The sequence below is a fragment of the Saccopteryx bilineata genome, chromosome 2 (assembly GCF_036850765.1).
Source record: "Saccopteryx bilineata isolate mSacBil1 chromosome 2, mSacBil1_pri_phased_curated, whole genome shotgun sequence".
Taxonomy (NCBI): Eukaryota; Metazoa; Chordata; class Mammalia; order Chiroptera; family Emballonuridae; genus Saccopteryx; species Saccopteryx bilineata.
In genome coordinates, this window is record NC_089491.1 from 314351877 (window position 1) to 314376102 (window position 24226).

At 48.1% G+C, this 24226-nt stretch overlaps 1 protein-coding gene across 2 annotated transcripts; it reads left to right on the forward strand.

Annotated features, from left to right (window-relative positions):
* The first annotated feature begins 7404 nt into the window (after nt 1-7404).
* On the forward strand, nt 7405-21135 carry PMVK (phosphomevalonate kinase). 2 transcript variants are annotated; one of them, XM_066261977.1, is made up of 5 exons: nt 7405-7765; nt 10065-10128; nt 13621-13773; nt 17706-17835; nt 18867-21135. In XM_066261977.1, the coding sequence occupies exons 1-5, from the start codon at nt 7671-7673 to the stop codon at nt 19001-19003; spliced, it is 579 nt and encodes a 192-aa protein (XP_066118074.1). In that variant the 5' UTR covers nt 7405-7670; the 3' UTR covers nt 19004-21135. The 2 variants fall into 2 exon arrangements, with proteins under 2 accessions (XP_066118074.1, XP_066118075.1); XM_066261978.1 differs by lacking the exon at nt 13621-13773.
* Nucleotides 21136-24226: the final 3091 nt, after the last annotated feature.

Consider the following 24226-nt stretch of genomic DNA (forward strand, 5'->3'; position numbering starts at 1 on the left):
ACAGTTATGGGAATTCCTAGGTCTATTGGGGGTATTGGCGAGCATTCATACCCCATTTGGCTCAGTTACTGTGTCTCTTATATAACCTTATTTGGAAGGGGGTTCTTTGGAATTGGACTGAGCAGGCACAAGGTGCTTTTGCAGCAGCTAAGAGAGCTGTCAAGGCGGCACAGGCCTTGAATGTGTTTGATCCAGCCAGGCCCTGTGACCTTGATGTCCATGTAACCTCTGAGGGATTTGGATAGGGCTTGTAGCAATGGACAGAGCTCTCTCAGCAACCTATTGGGTTTTTGTCCCAATTGTAGAAAGGTGCTGAAGTTCATTACTTATTGGTGGAGAAACAGTTGGTAGCTGTGTATGGCATCCTCCTAGCCACTGAGAGTATTATGACCACAACTCTAGTTACAGTTATTGGGGGTCAAGACAATGTACCCCCATTGCAGGATGGGTGAGAGATTGGGCAACAAAACCACATAGTGGTATGACCTAAATCTCCACTCTGGCCAAGTGGAGTGCCTACCTGCAACAATGCTGTGCTGTTAGCACCAGCCCATTGAGGGCAGAACTGCAGGAAGTCTTGGGTCCAGTCAGTCCCCACCAGGAGGGGCAGACACCTATCCCCAAGGATGCCTGGTATACTGATGGTTCTAGTGGGGGCCAAGCTGCCAGGTGGATGGCTTCCATCCAGTCATGGAGACTATTTGAATGGATACAGATATGGGGCAAAGCAGCCAATGGGCAGAATTAAGAGCCATAGGGCTAGTTGCCCATAATGAACCTTTACCTCTGGTGATTTGCACCAACAGCTGAGCTGTCTATCATGGACTGACCCTTTGGATTGCTACTTGGCATGTTAACCAGTGGATGGTAATGCACCGTCCACTATGGAGTCAGGCCATGTGGCAGGACTTATGGGAAATAGAACACCAGAAGCAGGTGACAATATATCATGTCATGGGGCATGCCCCTCTAGCCCATCCTGGGAATGATGAGGCAGACACCCTGGCAAGGGTGCAATGGTTGGAGACTGCATCTACAGGTGACATGGTACAGTGGCTCCACTGGTGCCTGCTTCATGCAGGACAGAAAACTATGTGGGCTGCAGTTAAGGCATGGGACTTACCTGTGTCCTATGCAGAAGTACTTGCAGCTTGCAATCAATATGCAGTGTGTTCCAGGGAGTACCCTTAGAGACAACTGGCATCACCTGGAAAGATCCAGAGAGGTCAGTGTTCCACTGACATGGTGGGAGATAGATGTCATTGAACCATTACCAAAGTTGGACAGGTACCAATATGCAGTCACCTGTGTAGATACTGCCACCAGTCTGCCTGCTGCTTAGCCCGCCCGTAACCCTGACCAGAGGGCAGTCATACAGATTCTGGACCACCTGAGTGCTGCCTACAGGCGACCACTGGTTCTTGAGAGTGACAACAGTTCCCATTTCACTGGTTTTGTGGTGAAGCAATGGGCTCAAGACCTAGGGGTGGACTGGAAGTGCCATGTTTCCTACCACCCACAAGCCGCTGGTATCACTGAGCGGTATAACAGGCTCTTAAAGCAGGGACTGTGACAAGAGGGGAGGCACTAGCTCCCTTACTGGATGGACATGCCACTTGTGGATGGTACTCTGGCTTTTGAATGAGAGGCCCTCGACAGGGGGACCCAGCTGTGGTGGAGGCGCTCCTGCACTGGGCAGCTGCTCCCATCCAGTTGCAGATACACACCAAAGGAGCTTTACTCAAGCCGGGCTTTGGGTGACAGGGTAATGTGCTTTTGCCTGCCCTAACAACCCTCCTTAAAGGCCAGTGGCTTCAATGGACATGACCCTGGACTGTACAACCCCCACACCACCTATGACAGATGGCTTTGTTGGCACCTTGGGGAAGGGGGCTAGAGGTGGGGCTCCAGTTAACTCTCTGAGCAACCAGCACCTGGCCGCTTAAGATAGAAATATGTATTTTCCCTTGAGTGCTCAGGGAGATAGCATTATGAGGGCACCTTTGTAATTTCTTTATGGTCTATAATGAGTTCTCCCATTTTGTTGCACATAAAACAATCAGATCCTGATGTACAGGCCAATAAGGTTTGGTATGCCCCCCCGGGGGCAGCCTCTGGTACTAGTTACTGTGCTGTCTGTGGATAAAACTCTGGCCTGTATTCTACCAGAAGTGAAAGATTTGTCTCTCTTGGTGCCACTGACCACTCTCTCTTTCCACCTATATCTTACTGGACATTGTAAGCCAGGCCTTGCATGCCCTGGTGGAGGAGACCCAGGAGGTGGAACACCAAACGGAGGACCCCCTCCAAGAATAGTGGCGTCTTTAGCATCAGGCTGGTGCACCATTTTATTGTCATATAGCTTGTGCTTTTGTAATTCTACTGCTGTAGTCTGTACAGTTTCTGTTTATGTAATGTACCTCACTCATACAAGGACCATCGTGGAAGATTCCTGTTGCGTAGATTGTGAGCTAGCAACCCTAAAGGGGTGGAATGTGGGGAAACAGCTGTGTTAGGCCTGCTAGCTGGTTTTTGGCTGCAAGCACATTGCATGACTAGTGTGTGAGCACGTGGCAGAAAGCCAAGTGTGTGTCTCTATGAAAAGCTGTGGGTGCTTTCTCTCAGGGGTGATTCTCCCAGATCACCCTCCTGCCACTGCAAGGTGCGGCTCTCGGATTCCCTCAACTGCTACCGTGAGGGGCAGTTTTCCTGACCCTTTGCCCTTCGCTGCAAAAGCAATGGGCTCCTTTTCTTTTGTTCATTCACTCGCCTGTATCTGCAAGCCTCCTCCAATAAACCGGTAATGCCCAGATGCTTTCTGGCTCTACAGTTCCTCTACTCTCTACTCGAATTCAATGTGAACCTGCCTGGTCTCAACCTACAGCATTACAATGAGGCAAACTTCTCTTTAAATGGTCTACCCCTGAAGTGAGAGGTGATTCTTAGGGGTAATTGTGTTTCTCACTTCTGGAGACACTTCTTTTTTTTGTCCAATGTCAGCACTCGCTTCCTTAAGCATCATCTTCTGGACCCTCCATTAGGCAAGGGTGTCTGGCATCTCTGGCTTCTGATTTCATTTGCCAAGCACCCTAAGCACATCTGGGTTGTCTCTACTCCCAGACAATCTTGCTGTTCCCCACTTTGCAGCCCTAACTTCAGTAGCACTCCAACCTTCAGGCCAGTGGTTTTGTCCCCAAAATAGTGCCTTACATTTGTGCATCCCTGAACAGTTTACAAAGGTTTTCTTTTCTTTTTAAATTTATTTACTTATTTATTTTAGAGAGGAGAGATGAAGGAGGTGGGGGCAAGAAGCAGTGACAGAATCATTCGGAGGTAGGGTTAAATAGGGGATTTGAGGGTGGGGGTTGGTGGTCATTAAGGAAAAATGTAGCTTTCAGCAATTTATGCAAGATTAACTGTAAATAACTAGGGGACCTTCCAACCCCGGGTTAGTCACCTGGATGCCCAGGGGGTAGTGACCTGGAACATCCAGTTTGTCAGTGTCCCTTTGTCCACTTAAGGGAGGAGGAGATCATGGCCCCTACCTGCAACCCTATCAAGCAGGAAGCATCAACTCCCATATGTGCCTTGACCAGGCAAGCCCAGAGTTTAGAACCAGCGAACTTAGCGTTACAGGTCGACACTTTATCTACTGTGTCACCACAGGTCAGGTAAAGGTTTTTAAGACATCTTCCCTTACTCAATATTGTCTTTGGTTGTGGAAGACACGAGAGCAGATGTTATATAATGTAAAGAGTTTCATGGGCTAGTGGTACCCTGGGAGGAAAGCACTGCTTTGGGCAGTAGATGAGCCCAAAGTGATCTTGTAGGTTGAATGGCCTCTAGTGATGACAAGGGCCAGGGTGTGTCCGTGGGAGCTGGGGTCTGAGGAGGAGAGGACAAAAAGGCCTTTGGACATTGGAGGCCAAGGCATTGAATAATCAAGGTGTTGGACACGCTGACCATGTGGATAGTGAACTCACTTAAGAGGAATAGCAGGAAGTGGGTGGAAAAGACCAAGAGCCAGTGGCCAAGTCTCAGTAAGTGAGGATAAGTCTCAGGATTGGTGGTTGTCAACAGTGAGGATGGGAAAGGGTAGGCCAGCCAGGTGATGATATGAGCTTTAAAGCAGCCAGCGTTTTAAGAGGCTGCGGAGTAACGGTCTGAAGCTGAAATGGGGAGGGAGGGAAGCCGCAGACTGACACAAAATCTTTGCTGAGCTTTGAGGATTGGGGAAGAATAAAAAACCTCAGGGAGAAGAGGGAAACGTTTGAGAAGAGACTAGGATGATTCTGACCACTGATTGGGAATTCCAGGGAACTCCATTCCAGTGGGAAGAGGAATGGCAGCGGGGGGTATTTGGCTGAGGTGGGGGAAGAGACTCTGAGAGGGAGTTCTGAGTTCTTCCTAGGGAGACTCAGGGAGGCAGGAATGTCCCATTCAGCCTTTTCTTTTCTGTTGGCATAGCTACGATTTGGGCTTTCAGGGGAGTCCCAAATAAATACTTACTGAAGGTGAGCTGGAAAAATCTGATCCCATGTTAAAGTATAAACTCTAAAATCACAAAGTGCTCAGAATAAATCGCAGCTCTACATTTGGATGATACTTGAGGATTTACAAAGTATTTACATATATTTTTGTCATTTCCTTAACAGAACCCTGTGAGGTGGGCGTTGTCGATGATAAACTAAGTGACTTGCTGACAGTTGCATTCCTGTGAAGTTTCAAAGGTAGGATTCAACTCCACTCTATACTGCCTTCTAAATGCATTGATGAAAGCAGCACTTTTCAGAGTTGCTTTAAAAAACCCACCTTTCTGAAGTCCATTTATTTTGCATCTCACTACTCTATCCTTAGCTTCCGTGCCATCTTTTCAGTATTAAGGGAATTAATGGTTTCTCAAAGTAGGCTTCCTTACCTCCCTTTTTGTCTTTGTATGACTTTATTGCTCCTAAAATGGAGGCAGTAATGGATTATAGGCTTTGTTTTGACAAGCTCAGAGAAATATAGGACAGTGAGTCAGGAATAAAGACAATTCCACTTACTCAACTGGGACTGGCTGTCAGATGCTGTGGGCAGGGGTGGAACTGGTAATTTGAGGAGGGGACAGATCTCGACCACTTACTTCTGCCTCTGAACTCCTAGATGGGAGCTGGAATCCAGATAAAACTAGGTAATATTAGTAGGAGGTGGCTTCAAGGCCTACTTTTCACCAGGGGTTAGATTCAAATAATTTAACAACTGATTCTCTGCCTTAATGCCAGTTTTTGGTTTTTGTTTGTTTGTTTTTTTAAATTATTGGGCAAATTGTTTTTTTTTAAGTTTATTTTTTTATTTTTTTCTTTGCAGGGATAGAGAGAGAGAGAGAGTCAGAGAGAGGGATAGATAGGGACAGACAGGAACGAAGAGAGATGAGAAGCATCAATCATCAGTTTTTCGTTGTGACACCTTAGTTGTTCATTGATTACTTTCTCATATGTGCCTTGACCGCGGGCCTTCAGCAGACCGAGTAACCCCTTGCTTGAGCCAGCAACCTTGGGTCTAAGCTGGTGAGCATTTTTTTTTCTTTTTTTTTGTATTTTTCTGAAGCTGGAAACGGGGAGAGACAATTAGACTCCCGCATGTGCCCGACTGGGATCCACCCGGCACGCCCACCAGGGGGCGACGCTCTGCCTCTCCAGGGCGCCGCTCTGCCGCGACCAGAGCCACTCCAGCGCCGGGGCAGAGGCCAAGGAGCCATCCCCAGCGCCCAGGCCATCCTCGCTCCAATGGAGCCCCGGCTGCGGGAGGGGAAGAGAGAGAGACAGAGAGGAAGGAGGGGGGGGGGGTGGAGAAGCAAATGGGCGCCTCCCCCGTGTGCCCTGGCCGGGAATCGAACCCGGGTACCCCGCACGCCAGGCCGACGCTCTACCGCTGAGCCAACCGGCCAGGGCCTGGTGAGCATTTTTTATTTTGCTCAACCCAGATGAGCCCACGCTCAAGCTGGCGACCTCGGGGTCTCGAACCTGGGTCCTCGGCATCCCAGTCCAATGCTCTATCCATTGCACCACCACCTGGTCAGGCCTTAGTGCCAGTTTTAAGTATAAAAATAGATATACTGAAAGGTAGTTTATTATTTCATGCATTTAATACTTAAGAACAACAAAAGAGATACACAAAACTAGATTATAAGAAAGAATTTTAAAATATTAATGAAAAGACATTAAATACTACCTGACCCAAAACAATAAAACTGTTAAGATATTTCCATGTTGCTTCTTGATTGGCATCCTCACTTGCAAATCTTTTTCACCTATGGACAGAATGAACATTACTAAACGGGTGCTTAGAATATGCCGTTGTGCAGATGAAAGTTAAAAAAGAGTAAGGAATGTAAATTTGTGATTTCCACATTGGGTGGCTGATTACAAGCGCCATTTTAACAACCGGTTCACTGAACTCAACAAAAAATTAGGGCCTGACCAGGTGGTGGCGCAGTGAGTAGAGCGTCGGATTGGGATGCGGAAGGACCCAGGTTCGAGACCCCGAGGTCGCCAGCTTGAGTGGGGTGGGGGGTGGGGGTGGGGGTGGGGGTGGGGGCTCATCTGGCTTGAGCCAAAAAAAAAAAAAAGAAAGCTCACCAGCTTGGACTCAAGGTCGCTGGCTCAAGCAAGGGGTTACTCGGTCTGCTGAAGGCCCGTGGTCAAGGCACATATGAGAAAGCAATCAATGAACAACTAAGGAGTCCCAACGAAAAACTGATGATTGATGCTTCTCATCTCTCTCCGTTCCTGTCTGTCTGTTCCTATCTGACTCTCTCTGTCGCTGTAAAAATAAAAAAAAAAAATTAGGTATCCGTTCTGCCCAACGGTGCAAACCGGCTGAATCCCACCGCTTTTAACCTCTGCTATGGATGTCACCTACGTACAAGTTCTCTCGCTTTCCAACACCTTTGGAGAGGAGGCAGCAGCTAGAAAAGCGATGTAAGCTTCTTTGCTGGTCCTAAAGGGTCAAATTGTACTGGCCTCTCCACTTATAAAAGCCTGGTTAACAACAATGTAGCATGAGAGCGATTAAGCCCCTACCCTAGTATGACGCCATCAGACCACCCTCCCGTGTCATTGTCTCGCTTCATCTCCAGAAAGACCCATTTTCATTGTGGGGTAAATACAGATTTGCTTTAGCACATGCTTTGTAATTCACAAATACAAAGACAGTTTGGAAAACTTATTCCACAGGACCATGTGTATTCTTTTCAAATAATATTCGTAGGGTTGTGAGGAACGGAATATGAGGTTCACAATAGGAGATTTTAAGATGTCACCTCCCTAGGAAGAAAATAGTTGCATCCAGTACACTCCCCTGCCTGTCAGCTAAGAAGGCGGGGCTGTGACGTCTAGTTCTGGGCGGGGCGGGGCTGTTCTAAATGAGGGCTGGTAGGGGAGCTTCTGCTGCAGATATGGCTGCTCTGGGAATTAGCCTTCTTTGCCTCAAAATTTAATTTGTTTATGTTAGTTAAAACGTACAGAAGTGCATATGCGGCTGGCAGTCCTTTTTACAGCTGTGGAGATGACGCATGCGGAAGCTCTCTGTTGCCGCTCCATCTAGTGGCCACTCTGCTTTGCGCGGGTGGCCCAGTTTAAGAGTTGGGAGTAGTGTCGTCTTTAGGGATCGTGAAGCGTGGGGGCCCCATGGCCCAAGTGGGAGGAGGTCCCCGGCTGGTGCTGCTGTTCAGCGGGAAGAGGAAATCCGGGAAGGACTTCGTGACCGAGGAACTGCAGAGCAGGTGGGAGGGCGTCGGGAGGGAGGAAAGAGGGAAAAAGAGAAATCCCGTATCACGTGATACGAAGGGGTGTGTTTGGGTGTGATGGAGTGAGCTTTAGAGTAGGGGCCTCGGGTTACATGTGAGAGACCACTGAGCGGCGGGAAGTGGGAGAGATTGTCACCAGTACTTAAAAGAGCAGTCTACCCACGCCGACCTCAAAGAACCAAGCAACCACCTCTCCGCAGACTGTGAGCTGTAGGTCTCTCTCTCTCTCTCTTTTTTTTTTACAGGGACAGAGAGAGAGAGAGATTAGAGACAGACAGGAACGGAGAGAGATGAGAAGCATCAATCATCAGTTTTTCATTGCGACACCTTAGTTGTTCATTGATTGCTTTCTCATATGTGCCTTGACCGCAGGCCTTCAGCAGACCCAGTAACCCCTTGCTGGAGCCAGCGGCCTTGGGTTCAAGCTGGGGAGCTTTTTGCTCAAGGAGATGAGCCCGTGCTCAAGCTGGCGAGCTCCAGGTCCTCCGCATCCCAGTCCCACACTCTATCCACCGCGCCACCGCCTGGTCAGGCTGTAGGTCTCTCTTCAAGAAGCATTAATAATAGTTACTACCTAATGCACACAACAGTGTTGCAAGGTAACTGTTAAAAGATGAGGAAACTGAGTCACAGGCAAAGAATTTGCCTAAGACCGCACCCCAATTGTGTCTGACTCCAGAGACAAATCCTTGCCCAGCACACCACCTAATAGGTGGGGTTTAGTGAGCCTTTATATTATGTGCCAGGCACTGTGTATATATTATCTCATTTAATCCCCCAAACCTCTTTTTAAGGTATGATTAGTCAGTTTCTCCATTTCACAGATGAAGAGACTGAGGCTCTGAAAGTAAAAAAACCAAACCAAAGCCAAACTTGCCAGATCACAAAGTCATCTTCAGATCCAGGACTCAAATTAGACTTTAGCTTAAAAAAAAATAAAAAAATTAGACTTTAGCTTCAAGGAATGGGTTCTTTCTGCTAAACCTGCCTGCCTTCCGAAATAATACCTTTCACTCAGTGTTTTCTCTCAAAGCAAGATGTTCTGTGTGGGAGCGTTTTTGCTGAGGCAGTGACTAGGGAGCAGTGGAGCCAGGAAGAAAGCAGGTGGGGCTCCTTTCCTCTTGAAGACCAGTGTGGTGGGGGTACCTGGAAGTTGCTTTTGGGCATCAGATGGGTTCTAAGAGGTTGAGTAGGGCCCAGGGGAGAGTTCAGCACCTTAATTTTTTACCATCAAATATCCATCACCTTTTCCTAAGTTGCGTTTTTCCTTACCTGTAAACACAAGTCAAATAGTGGTCAGAAACACAGGCTCTGGAATTAAGACTGCTGGGATTCAAATCCTGACTCACCGCTTCTTAATATAAGATCTTGTATGAGTTTCTTACCCATGTGGAGCCTCAGTTTTGTCATTTGTGGGATGGGAGTAATTATTGGGTGAGTGTAAGGATTAAAAGAAAGAATGCATGTGAAGGGCTTAGAAGAATTTTTGACACCTCCTAAAGGTGCAGGAACTAAATGTTGACTGTTAGTTTTATTTAACCAACACTAGTTTCATTACTTGCAATGTTGCTTTGGATGAGTCAGTTCTTTTCACTCAATCTCAGTTTCCTCATTTGAAACATGGAAATAAGAACACTTATCTTACTATGTCAGTGTTTAAGTGAATCTGTGAGCATACAGTATAATACAGTAAACCGGTGGTTGAATAAATTGAACTGAATGAATTGTTGATGTTGTGGTGACCAAGTCAGTTAAGACTGAGATATCCCTGCTGTCAGACAACTAGTTCAGGGGTCCAGCAGTAACCTAATCTAGCCAGAATATCACACTGTCAAAATTTTATTTTACCTTTTAGTTTCAGAGGTCTTTCACATTTATTTGTTTCACAATCTGTGGAAGCCTGGCCTGTGGTAGCACAGTGGATAGAGTGTCAACCTGAAATGCTGAAGTTGCTGGTTTGAAACCGTGGGCTTGCTTGGTCAAGGCACATACGACAAGCCATCAATGAACAACTAAAGTGAAGCAACTATGAGTTGATACTTCTCGTCCCCCCAAACCTCCATAAAATCAATAAATAAAATCTTTAAAGAAAATCTTGTGGGAGACAAAACAGAAACTGGTATCCCCATTTTACAGATGAGAAAATAGGGTCAGGGAAGTTGAAACCTGATAAAGTTAGATACAGAAGCAGAAATGAATTTCAACCCAGGCCTTTGGACCCTTCTGGGGCCTGGAAGGTCCAAGCTAATGGGGTTTGGATCTCCCTATCCCACAGACTTGGAGCTGACGTCTGTGCTGTCCTCCGGCTCTCCAGTCCCCTCAAGGAGCAGTATGCTCAGGTAAGGTGGTGGCTCTCTCTGACATCTGGTGGGTCAGAAGGAGCCAGCTTCCTGGCTTTGGTTGTTGCGGCTGTTTTTTGAGTCACTAGTCATAGTGTCCCTGTGACTGCTATTGGCAGGGTAGTAGCCAGCTCTCAGTTTTCTGTGGGTGGACTTTGTGTGGGCGTTTTCAGCTTACACCTCAGGCTGCCTCCCTGGAGCACGGGCAGGAAAGCATGTGCAGGAAGGGCTGGAGAGGTGAGCTGGCAGCTCTGATGCTGTGGAATTAGCAAGGATCTACATATATTCTCTTACTCAGAAAGTATAACACCACGCATCACCACCTCAGCTGGCCTGCGACATCCCCTGAAACTCTCCCCTAAGAAATTTAGTTGTGTGAATTGTCAAGATACAGTATGAAGTGAAAAAAAATAAGATTTGGAACATTGTATAGGGAATGCTGTATAAAAATGGAAAAAATTGTAAATATATTCAGCCATCCAACAAATATTTATGGGGTGTCTGCATTGTGTTAAACACTGTTCTGGTGCTTGGGATGTGTTAAAGGCCGGGAAGGACACATAAGAGACTGTACCATCAGTGGCCTCCAGGGAGGGGAGCTACAGGCTGGGTGGGAGAGAGATTTTTTCACTGTAAATGAATGTGTATCGTTTGAATTTTGAACCATGTGGATTTTGTAAAAATAAATAAGATTCTTAAAATAGGATTTAAACAAATGAATGGGAACTTGTAGACCCTTAGACTTAGAAAGGAAATGTGGAGGGTCAGTTGTCCATTATGAAGAGCCCTGTGGCGGCCTGCCTTTCCGTCCTTGACCTCTAGGTACCCCCTTCCAGGCACCTGTGTTCATGGCCCCTTGGTCAGCTAGCCTGAGTCTCTGGGCCACACTTGTCCCCCTCTTCCATATGACAGCCCTATCACATGGGAAGCATCTCCTGTACCACTGAGTCTTCTCCCATCAGCTAAACAGACGCCATCATAGAATTACAGCCTGGGGAATCTTGGGGTCAGTGGTTTTAATTTTTTTTTTTTAGTGGGAACCTTTGGATGCTGAAGTTCCTGATATTCAGTAGACAGACCAGGAGTGACTCTGACTGGGGGCACTGGGATGCCTTCCCTAGTGGGACCTGTGCACTTCTGAAGTACCTCAGGCCTCCAAAGGGGACTACAGTATGACTCCACATTTCTCAGATTGGGCATGGCTCAGACTCTTAGCCAGGAGTCTGGGGTTGGAGGGGTAGGAGTTTGATCCTTTTTTTTTGAGAGAGAGAGAGAGAGAGAGAGAGAGAGAGAGGAAGGAGGACAGAGAGAGAGAAAGAGAGAGAGGAGCATCAACTCGTTGCTCAACTTTAGTTGTGCATCCATTGATTGTTTTTTTGTTTTGTTTTGTTTTTTGTTTTTTACAGAGAGAGTCAGAGGGAGAGATAGATAGGAACAGACAAACAGGAAGGGAGAGAGATGACAAGCATCAATTTTTTTTTTTTCAGAGACAGAGAGTCAGAGAGAGGGATAGACAGGGACAGGCAGACAGGAACGGAGAGATGAGAAGCATCAATTATTAGTTTTTGTTGCGCGTTGCGACACCTTAGTTGTTCATTGATTGCTTTCTCATATGTGCCTTGACCGTGGGCCTTCAGGATTGTTTTTCATATATGTCTTGGCCAGGATCAAGGCAGTGACCCCAGGTTTCGAACTCATGACCTCAGCTGCTCTATCTACTGTGTCACCACCAGTCAGGCAGGAGTTTGCATTTTTGTAAACTCAGTAGAAGTCTCAGATAGGCCAGCCTGCCCCTGCTGTCTGGAAGTCCAGCACCACTCCATCCCCCACTCTCATTCAAACACAGAAACAAAACTAAGTGTTAATGCATTGATTTAAGTCACAGTGGGAAATACAACTGACAAGTAGACCATAATGCTCCTAGTGGCCACTCTTTCCCTGTGGTAAAAGGCAGTTTATGCCTGACCAGGCGGTGGCGCAGTGGATAGAGCGTCGGACTGGGATGTGGAAGGACCCAGGTTTGAGACCCCGAGGTCGCCAGCTTGAGCGCGGGCTCATCTGGTTTGAGCAAAAGCTCACCAGCTTGGACCCAAGGTCGCTGGCTCAAGCAAGGGGTTACTCAGTCTGCTGAAGGCCCGCGGTCAAGGCACATATGAGAAAGCAATCAATGAACAACCAAGGTGTCACAATGTGCAACGAAAAACTAATTGATGCTTCTCATCTCTCCGTTCTTTCTGTCTATCCCTCTCTCTGACTCTCTCTCTGTCTCTGTAAAAAAAAAAAAAAAGGGCAGTTTAACCAGTTTGTGGCTGCTGACATCACCTTGGAACAGGAGGTATAGGTAGAAGTAATTTGACTGGCCAGGTCATAGCCCCTCAGTTCGCAGATGAAGAAACAGAGTTCCAGGGTAGAAGGTCTGTTGCATTGAGTTGTAGGAGCTAGTATCCGAACTACGTGATGTTTTTCAGACCCTTCCTGTCCTGGGGCCCTCTGGATGGACCCCTCCTCCTTGTCAGTGTCCTTGGAGAAGGGAAAGCCTGGTCTGGAAGCAGCTCCCCAGGGGATCAGAGCAGCCTCTCCTCCAAGAGTCCTCTGGGTGTGGGAGGCCCCAGGAGTGCCCAGAACCAAAGGGAATGATGCTGTTTCAGCAGAGGTGCCAGTGATTTGGGGGTAATGGGAGAAGGAAAGAAGTCAGGGAAGCCATATCTCCTGGGCTTTGAGATAGGGGCAAATGATGCCAGAGTGGGTAATGGGAAGATATGGAATGCAGTGTTTTCAGATTTCCAACTTTAGTTGAAGGCTAAACCTATGCCAGGGAGTGCAAAATAATTTTTTTTTAAAGTGAGAAGAAGGGAGGCAGAGAGACGGACTCTTGCATGTGATCTGACTGGGAACTACCTGGCAAATTCCCTATGGGGTGATGCTCTGCCCATCTGGGGTTGTTGCTCTGTTGCTCAGCAACTGAGCTCTTTTTAGCACCTGAAACTGAGGCCACGGAACCATTCTCAGCACTCAGGGCCAACTCACTTAAACCATCTTGAACCATCAAGCCATGGCTGTGAGAGGGGAAGAGGGGGGAGGAGTTGAGAAGCAGATGGTTGTTTCTCCTATGTGCCCTGACTGGGAATCGAACCTGGGACATCCTCATGCCGGACTGACGCTCTACCACTGAGCCAACTGACCAGGGCCCAAATTAATTTCAGGATTAGTTTAGGTCAGAAATAATTGGGAAGGTAAAACTGTTGCAAAAACAAACAAAAAAACCACACTACACATTTAAAAGACTAGGTGGAAAAATTTCTTCTGTACATGTTTGGGATTTCTTTGTTTCCAGAGCCTATTCCTTGCAGGCCTCTGTCTTGGTGGAAACCTTGTTGGTCCTTGCATTGTCCTGGGGAAGGGTGGGTGAGAGAAGGGATGGCCCGTCCTCTGTTTTAGGAAAGGCCATCGAGGTTGAGAGGCTGGGGCACACACATAATATGCTTTGGGCAGGAGCATGGCTTGAACTTCAAGAGACTCCTAGATGCCAGCGCCTATAAGGAGGCCTATCGGAGGGACATGATCCTTTGGGGAGAGGAGAAGCGCCAGGCTGACCCAGGCTTCTTCTGTAGGAAGATTGTGGAGGGCGTCTCCCAGCCGGTTTGGGTAAGAGTGCTGTAAGGCAGCATTAAGAAAACCCCATTTCTCCAATCCTTGCCTTTCCCCAAATAAATATCCAGTGTGTTCATTTCTCTATTTCCACTGCCACTTCCCATGTTCCAAGGCCCCCCATTCCCTGCCCCAGACAACCTAGTAGCTCCACACTGCTCCCAGCTCTAGCTCTTGTCCCGCTATGAGTCATTGACCACGCAACAGCCAGAGTGACTTTTGAAAACATAAACCAAGTCATATTACTTCTCTATTCCACTGTTCTAATGAACAAAACCAAACTTCTTCTTTGGGCCTAGAATGATCTGGCTTCTGCTACCCTTTAGCCTCCTTACTCTTTTTTTTTTTTTTTGTATTTTTCTGAAGCTGGAAACGGGGAGAGACAGTCAGACAGACTCCGCATGCGCCCGACTGGGATCCACCCGGCGCCCGCCCGCCAGGGGCCCGCCCGCCAGGGGCCCGCCCGCCAGGGCTTCGCTCTGCCTTGACCAGAGCCACTCTAGCGCCTGGGGCAGAGGCCAAGGAGCCATCCCCAGCACCCGGGCCATCTTTGCTCCAATGGAGCCTTGGCTGCAGGAGGGGAAGAGAGAGACAGAGAGGAAGGAGGGGAGGGGGTGGAGAAGCAAATGGGCGCTTCTCCTATGTGCCCTGGCTGGGAATCGAACCTGGTTCCCCCCGCACGCCAGGCCGACGTTCTACCGCTGAGCCAACCGGCCAGGGCTACTCTTTTTTTTTTTTTTAATATTTTCTTTATTGATTTTTAGAGAGAGAGGAGAGAGAGAGAGAGAGAGAGGGAGAGAGAAGGGGGAGGAGCAGGAAGCATCAACTCCCATATGTGCCTTGACCAGGCAAGCCCAAGGTTTCGAACTGGCGACCTCAGTGTTCCAGGTCAACGCTTTATCCCACTGTGCCACCACAGGTCAGGCTCTTTTTTTTTTTTTTAAAGATTTTATTTATTGATTTTAGAGCGGAGAGAGAGAGAGAAAGGTGGCAGTGAGAAGCAGAAAGCATCAACTCATAGTTGCTTCTTGTACATGTTTTGACCGGGCAGGCCTGGGGTTTTGGTTTTGAACTGGTGACCTCAGTGTTCCAGGTCGACACTTTATTAGCCTCCTTACTCTTTAAGCTGCAGGTACACTGCCTTTTTTTTTTTCTTGTTCCACAAATAAATTGAGTTCCTTCTGGTATCAGGGCCTTTGCACATATTCTTCTACCTGCCTGGACTGCCCTTTCTTTCCTTTTTCACCTGATTAGCTTCAGCTCAACTTCCTTGGCACCTCTGTAGGGAAGTCTTCCTTGATACCCATGTCTTAAGTGGTGCTCCCTGTCAGGTGCTCCCACAGAACCTTACCCTTTTCCTTCCACATTAATCTTGGCATTATTTCCTGTATGAAGTCTGGTTCCAGATGATTTGGGGGTGCATTAGTGTAAACATGCAATGAAGTTCCTGCCTTCAGTGAGCTTACATTGTAGCTGGGGGTAGAGGGAGGTAGACCCTAACTAATGTAATATAGAATCTGTTAGGTGGAGATAAACAGTAAGTGGCAAAACAAAGCAGGCCAGGGGTATGAGGAAGTCTGGGTTGCTGCTTTACTAAGAGTATAAGAAGGTGTCTCTGATATGATGACATTTGAGCAGGACCTGAAGAAGGTAAGAGAGTAAGCCGAACAGATATTGGGGGGGGGGTGAGTGGCAGGAGGTCAGATCATGTAGGTTCTTGGAAGAGCCTAGATATTTCTCTATGAGATGGTGACTCAATGAGGGTTCTTTTTTTTTTTTTTTTTTATTAAGATCTTATTTATTGACTTTACAGAGAGAAGAGAGAGGGAGGGGAGTGAGAAATATCAACTCGTAGCAGCTTCACTTTATTTATTTATTTATTTTACAGAGACAGAGAGTGAGTCAGAGAGAGGTATAGACTGGGACAGACAGGAACAGAGAGAGATGAGAAGCATCAATCATTAGTTTTTCATTGCACGTTGCAACACCTTAGTTGTTCATTGATTGCTTTCTCATATGTGCCTTGACTGCGGGCCTTCAGCAGACCGAGTAACCCCTTGCTGAGCCAGCGACCTTGGGTTCAAGCTGGTGACCTCGGGGTCTCGAACCTGGGCCTTCCGCATCCCAGTCCAACGCTCCATCCACTGCGCCACCACCTGGTCAGGCTTTTTTTAAAATTTATTTATTTATTTATTTATTTATTTATTTTACAGAGACAGAGAGTGAGTCAGAGAGAGGGATAGATTGGGACAGACAGTCAGGAATGCAGCTTCACTTTAGTTGTTCACTGATTCCTTGTCTTATGTGCCTAAACCGGACAAGCCCAGGGTTTCAAACCGTAAACTTCAGTGTTTCAGGTTGATACTCATCTGCTGCACCACCGCAGGCCAAGCTCAGTGGAGGGTTTTGAACAGAGTAGGGACATGATGTGATCTGAAGTTTAAAGGCTCACCCTGGCTCTGGGGGGAAGTGCAAGAGTGGAAGCAAGAGCTGGGGAGAGGATCTTCCCATCAGATAGGCACAGTGGCTGTGTCCTGGCTCTGAGTGGTGGGAGAAAGGAGAGAAGGGGTTGATTCAGCATAGCTTTCGAAGGTCGAACCAATAGGATTTACTGGTGTGTTGGCTATGGGTACAAGGACAGAAGACAGAGCCAAAGATCTTAGTTTGAGCAGCTGGTCAAATAAAGTTGTCATTTTCTAAGACAGGAAAGGTGTGGGAGGAACAAGTTTGGGAGAAAATCAAGAGTCCGTTTTGGCAGTGGTGAGGTTGAGATACTTGTGGACATGCACCATGATTACAGTTATTGCTTAATGTCTGTCTCCCACAAGACTATAAGCTCTGAGAGGGTGAAGAGCAGGTCTTTTTTGTTCACCACTCTATTTACAGCTCCTGGCACACAGTAGGCACCTGCTGTAGTACTTGATGATTCATTCATTCATTGAACATATGTTCCTGAGTGTTCATGTGTCAAACAATGCACTAGGGGCCAGGGACATAGCAGTGAATGAGACAAAGCCTTTCTCTCATGTAACTGACTCGTGTAGGGCAAACAGACAATAAACATACAAACAAATAAATAGTGATGATTTTAAGAGTACTTAGTGCTCAGAGAAAAATAAGTAGCATATCAGAATCAAGAAGGACAGGTAGGACACCAGGTTGGTAAGGAAAGCCTCTCTGAGGAGGTGACATTTGAGCAGAGACTTCTATGAGGTGAGGGAACCGACCTTATGAGTATCCAGGCAAAGGGAGTTGGACGTGCAAAGGCCCTGAGGAGGAGACCTGGTTGGCATGTTTGCGAAACAGCAAGGAGGTCAGTTGGCTGCAGTGGAATAAATAAGGGGAAGATGATATGAAATAGGTACCAGATGTCCTAGGGTTTATAAGTTGGGGTGAGAACTTTGGATTTTATTAGAATGATGGGAAGCCTTTGAGAGGTTTAGGGCAGTGGCTGACAAGAGTTACATTTATGTTTTAAGAGGTGCTGGGTGAGAGCAGGGACTTGTTACAGTATCTTGTTTCTGGCCCAGTTATGGCCTCATACCCCTGGCCTGCTTTATCTGTAAAATGAGTGTGCTGATTTGGCTGAACTGATTTCAGAGCCTGAGGCCTCTTCTTTAGCACAACGATGACCAGCATGACCACAGATCACAAGTATGTCCGTGTCAGAGAGTGTGGGCAGAGTGGGCTGCAGGGTGCAGCAATCAGGAAGGGCTGCCTGGAGGAGGAGGGGATATCTGTCCCAGCTGGTTGGGGATGGGAGTACACCTGTCTGGGTTTGGTAGCCCCCCAGTAACCCTATCGTGCTCCTGCTTATTCAGAGGGGGGCTGGGTCTTCCCTTCTTTCCCTCTTACCCTCAGTGCCCTCCTGTCCTGCTGCTCCCTGCACCATGTCCTGATGGTAACCTGTCTGTGTCCCTTCCCTGCAGCTCGTGAGTGACACACGGAGGATGTCTGACATCCAGTGGTTCCGGGAGGCCTATGGGGCTGTGACACAGACAGTCCGCGTGGTGGCCTTGGAGCAGAGCCGACAGCAGAGGGGCTGGGTGTTCACACCAGGTGAGCTGCTCACAACCTTTGCCCCCGAGACTCGGCACACAGGCTGCCACCCTACCTATAGACCAGGCCAACTGCTCCCGTGTTTTAGGCCATCTGCTCTTTCCCTGGCAGGCTGTGGGAGAGTGAGCAAGGGGTTAGAAAAAGGAATCTGAGACTCAGGAGTATCTCCAGGTTAGAAAGTGGAGTAGGGTGGGGGCAGGTGTCCCAAGGGGTAGAGGTTTCCCATGATTTTCACCTTGTACCCTTACCTAGGCTGTCCTTTCTAAGTCAGTGGACTCCTAGAGGTCTGGCTGAGGCCCACCCCCAGCCCAGTGGGGGCTGACAGTGGGTCAGAGGCAGGCCTGATAACTCACTCCTGTTTGGTTAACAGAGTGGGGGGCGGGGGCAAGAGGAGGCAGTACCAGGCAGCCTCAGTGGTGCAGGCCCAGGACCTGCTCTGTGGCAATTCAGAGACGCAGCTCGGCCTCCTCCTGCCCTAAAGAAGCAGTCTCACTGTGACTCGGGGACATTCAGATCCAGTGGGTACGGCCCCTCCTCATGGCTGCTCATCTCCTGTACTAAGTGCCTTGAAACTCACTTTATAGGTAAAACAAACCCGCCAGGTGATGCTGGTATTACTCTTCTCCTTGTCAGATGAGTAGGGCACACACTGCCTCCCTAGAGGATTGAATCAGAGATTTAGGGATAGAAAGCAAATAACATATCGAGTTTCACATAAAGGAAAGTGCAGCGCTCTTTTGGAGTGTCTGGTTTTAGGTGACTCAGGCCACCTTCTGTAGGAAATGGCAAGTGGAGAGTTTATTTGGTGGAACCTTGTGAGGGCTCAGGTGGCTATGGGCTACTGAACCTGCTCTCAGGGTGTTTCAGGGGGTTGGGACATACCTTCGTGGGGGTGGGTGGAGCTTGGCTCTGGAGTGGCAGAAGAGAGGCCAAGCGGGTGCTGCTCCACCTAGGACCAGCAGGCCTCCATGCCTGCTGCCTGCTATTTGTCTGGAGGGAGTAGGCTTGACCTCACTATGCCTCTTCCACAGGAGTGGACGATGGTGAGTCAGAATGTGGCCTGGACAACTTTGCGGACTTCGACTGGGTCATTGAGAACCACGGAGATGAGCAGCGCCTGGAGGAGCAGTTGGAGAACCTGATAGCATTTGTCCGCTCCAAACTTTAGTTGTCAGGTGCTAGGAGCACCAGAAGCTGCTGGGGTGAAGGGGGTGGGGGGCGGATTGTGCTGGACCTGTGGTTGCTGATGCTGGCCAATGTGAGGAGTATGTGGAGGGCCTCGGTCCAGGTCTCTGGGAGGCCAGCAGGTGCCAGACAAGTCAAGAAACTTCTAGGACTTTACTTCTTTATGGACTCGACTGCCCTACCGCTTAGGAGGAGAATTAAAGGACAAAGGGCTATGTTTGAAGCAGAAATATCACCATCTCCATGGGTACCTGGCCTGTCAGCCTGTGGTGGCCTTGCTTCCCCATCAGGGTGCTCTCAGCCCCTTGTTCTGGGCAAGAATATGGGCACTAATAAACCTCCTTGGAGCACATGCTCAGAACTGGACATCTCTCATTTCCCAGGTGCCAGCCCATCCTGTGTGGGGCTCAGAAGGCTTGGGTTGTCCAGGTAGCTGTAGGTTCCTGTTTTGCCTTCCACATGGGCTGGAATGTACCCTGCAGAGGCTGACCTTGGATCTGACATGGGAAGCCACCTTGACCTGGGCCATGTGGGCAACAGGTCTGTGTCAGAGACAAGATTGGGGTCTTAGGGTCTCATCTTCTGGGATGGCTCTAAGAGAGGCTCAGTACAACAAGTACCCTTAGGGCTAGACGTATTGTAGAGGGGCAAAGGCACCAGAGATCAGTGGTTCCTAGTAACCACTGAGTGGCTCTGGGCAAGAAACATTACTATATGCCTCAGCTTTCCCATATAGGGCCTTGGACTTGACTCCTTTTATATAGGTAGCCTTATACAATTTGTAAATTTCTTCTAGATTCTTCAAAGCCGCCTGTGAAATGGGCAAGGAGAATATTTTCATCTGCATTTAGCAGATGCCAAGAACTCGAAAAGTGAAACAACTTGCTCAGGGTTAGAAGTCAGTGCTCAGACTGGAACACAAGTAGGCTGCTTTACTCCCGACCAGGTGCCCTCTGCCGCATGCCTTTGGGTATAGTACAAAGTCCCATGGCTCCTTGCCATCCTCAAGCCTGGCCTAAGCATCCTACTCTCTGGCCCTGGCTTTGTTTTTCTCTTGCAAATTTTGTTGTTTCTCACAGGAGGGGCCAACCAAAGAAATTACATTAGTTTCAACATGACCCAAACTGAACTTCACACACTTCTGCCCAAATCTCCTCCCTTTAGATCACCTGTTCCTGGTACTAGTTTACTGCTTTATCCCGTTATCCAGGCTTGAGAGCTTAACAGTTGTCACGAACTCCTCTCTGTTCCTTGACTGCTGGGGCTAATTGGCCACCATGTTTTGTTAATCTGATCTGCCTGTGTCTCCTTTTGGGGTTCTCACAGGAAGATAGACAGCTTTCTGGTAGCTGGGGCCATGTTTCTCTTAGAGTGTGCCCCTGGCTCCTGGAGCTGTGCTGGTACACAGAAAATGGGTGCAACTGAATGCGCAGTGAGACAGGACTGCAGAAGTCACGCTGAAATCTAGTAGGCGATCATTTTGTGCAGTACACATTTCTTCACTCCCAACCAGGAGCTCTGTCCAAGCTCCAGGGCCTGGAGCTCTGTTCCCTGTTCCCATGCTGGCTCAAGCCAGGACTGGCTTAAACGCTGCTGGAACCCTTTCCAATGTGGAGCGCTGGCCTTTCGGGGTTCCTCTCGGAGGTCTGGCAGAGACTGTTTGTGAGCCTGCCCCCCCTCCTCTGAGCACTTTATAGTCATCCTAAGTTTGCAACCCAAAGAGTTTGTCTCCTCCTGATTCCCCAGACTTGGCCCCAGCAACAGTTGGTCATTTCTGCGACTGGTATTTTTCAAAAGCATCTGCAGTGGGCTCCAGAGGGGCATCTCCAGGCAGCAGCGGCAGTGCCCTAGGACACAGGATGGTGCTCACCAGGGCACCTCAGCTGCGGGGTCGTGGAATCCCATCCTCCTTCCTGACATTCTCTGCGACACTGATTTCAGGTTCCCTGGCAGCTTGGGGTACACCTCTCCCTCTCCCCTAGACTGAGAGCTCCTTGGGGAGTGAGCCTGAGCCCTGTCCACCTTTGTGTCCCCAGTGCCTGTCACCTACAAGGGTGGTGACAGCAGGGGATGTTTTCAGAATTAATGGGGGAAAAAAGAATAAAAGAATAATATTGACCAAATTTAAAGCTCTCAGTAATAACAACTGTGTGTTTTTCAGGATTGCTATTTCAGATATTGTGCAAAAGCCTTTCATACAGAGGTAGGTGGTTTTATTCCCATTTAACCTGAGGACCCCTGTGGATCCTCCTGTGGGCTCAGTAGTGACTGCAGAGCCAGCACCAGGGGCAGTGTGTCTGGCCCCAAAGCCTGTGCTTGGAAGCCCTGTCTCTGTCAGTGTGAGAGAATGCAGTGGTGCCTCCTTAGTTTTTTTTGGTTCTTTCCTTAGCAAGAGTGGCTGGGGGTGGGTGCAATGCGGGAGTAGAGAATTGAGAAGCATCAACTTAATAGTTGCGGCACCTTAGTTGTTTATTGATTGCTTTCCCATACGTGCCTTGACCTAGGGACTTCAGCCAAGCCAGTAACCCCTTGCTCAAGCCACCAACTTTGGGCTTCAAGCCAGCGACCGTGGGATCAATCATGTTTATGATCCCACACTCAAGTGAGTGACCCGATGCTCAAGCTGGTGAGCCTGCTTTCAAACTGGATAAGCCTGCACTCAAGCCAGTGACCTTAGGGTTTTGAACCTGGGTCCTCAGTGTTCTTGTTTAGGTGCTACCTCCTTAGTTTTGAAAGCAGCCTATTCCTGCCTTCATAGGCGAGAGATTCAAAGCTTAGGATGGATGTGAACTTATACAGTGTGGCACCAGACTAACAGATCACTAATTGTTTTTCTTCCCTGCTTTATTGAGATATAATTGACATATAACATTGTGTAAGTTTAAGGGGTACAATATGATTTGATACATATGTATATTGCGAAATGATTATTGCAAAATAAGACCTGTTAAACCTCCATCGCCTCACATAATTGCCACTTTTTTTTTGGTGGTGAAAACATTTAAAATTATTCCCTTTGGCCCTGGCCAGTTGGCTCAGTGGTAGAGCATCGGCCTGGCGTGCAGAAGTCCCGGGTTTGATTCCTGGCCAGGGCACACAGGAGAAGCGCCCATCTGCTTCTCTACCCCTCCCCCTGTCCTTTCTCTCTGTCTCTCTCTTCCCCTCCCGCAGCCAAGGCTCCATTGGAGCAAAGATGGCCCGGGCGCTGGGGATGGCTCCATGGCCTCTGCCTCAGGCGCTAGAGTGGCTCTGGTCGCAACAGAGCGATGCCCTGGATGGGCAGAGCATCGCCCCCTGGTGGGCATGCCAGGTGGATCCCGGTTGGGCGCATGCGGGAGGCTGACTGCCTCCCCATTTCCAACTTCAGAAAAATACAAAAAACAAACAAACAAAAAAGATCTATTCCCTTAGCAGTTTTCAACTAAATAATGCAGTATTGTTAAGTATAGTGACCATGTTGTGCATTGGATCCCAGAACTTACTATTATCATAACTGGAGGTAAACCTCCCCAATTCCCCTACCCACCAGCCCCTAGCAATCATTACTCTATTTTCACATAGTATAATGCCTAATGCCCTCAGGGTCCATCCGTGTTGTTGCAAAAGGCAGAATTTCCTCCTTTGTTTTGGTTGAATAATGTTCCAGAGTTATTTTCTTTTTTGTGTGTGTATGTATGTATATATAATGTACCATACATATAATATACCCTATGTACATAAAATACATAAACATATATATAAAATGTTATATGTATAATATTTTCTTTATTCATCCATCCTTGGACATTTAGGTGTTTCCATGTATTGGCTATTGTGAGTAATGCTTAAATAAACATGTCAGTGCAGATATATCTTTGAGATAGTGATTTCTTTTCCTTTAGGTATGTACCCAGCAGTAGGATTGCTGGATGGTGACGTGTGTGTGTGTGTGTATTTGTGTGTGCATGTGTGTGTGTGTGTGTGACAGAGACAGAGAGAGGGACAGACAGACAGGAAGGGAGAGAGATGAGAAGCATCAATTCTTTGTTGTGGCACCTTAGTTGTTCATTGATTGCTTTTTTCATATGTGCCTTAACCAGGGGGGGGCTACAATAGTTCTAGTAACCCCTTGCTCAAGCCAGCAACTTTGGGCTCAAGCTGGTGAGCCTTGCTCAAGCCAGATGAGCCCGCGCTCAAGCTGGCGACCTCAGGGTTTCGAACCTGGGTCTTCTGCATCCCAGTCAGACACTCTATTCACTGCGCCACTGCCTGGTCAGGCTTGACTTATATTGTAAAGTTTAAACATCAAGGAGGCAGGGATGAAGCAGAGAGAGGAAATGGAGCTGGAGGGTCTCATATGTCGTTGGAAGGGTCGCTGAGCTAGTTCCTGGCTCTGGGAATTTGGAAGAGTCATAAGATATGACATGAGAAGCCAACAGGCCTTTCCCCCACTCTTTGACATGGTGGCACTGATGATTCTTTTTTTTTTTTTTTTCATTTTTCTGAAGCTGGAAACAGGGAGAGACAGTCAGACAGACTCCCGCATGCGCCCGACCGGGATCCACCCGGCACGCCCTCCAGGGGCGATGCTCTGCCCACCAGGGGGCGATGCTCTGCCCATCCTGGGCGTCGCCATGTTGCGACCAGAGCCACTCTAGCGCCTGGGGCAGAGGCCACAGAGCCATCCCCAGCGCCCGGGCCATCTTTGCTCCAATGGAGCCTTGGCTGCGGAAGGGGAAGAGAGAGACAGAGAGGAAAGCGCGGCGGAGGGGTGGAGAAGCAAATGGGCGCTTCTCCTGTGTGCCCTGGCCGGGAATCGAACCCGGGTCCTCCGCACGCTAGGCCGACGCTCTACCACTGAGCCAACCGGCCAGGGCGCACTGATGATTCTTAAAATGGGAGACTCCAGTGGCTAACTGGACTCACTGTTGCAGCACTTGGAGTTCCTCTATACTTAAAATAACAAAACAAAAATGCTAATATTTCTCTATCAAAATCAAGAATAACCCCAACTTCTGAAACCCTGTGTTATGATGAGAGCTATAGCTGCTTTTATTTCAGGACATTCTTCCCACCCTACTAGTCTTCATTAGCCTTGTCTGTGGTTATAATTTCAGAGTATTGCTATTAAGTTATTTTGTAATACATATTATGTATATGTTATTTTGATAATGATTTGTACTAACATTCTCTCTCTCTTTTTTAATGTTTATTTTATTGGTTTTAG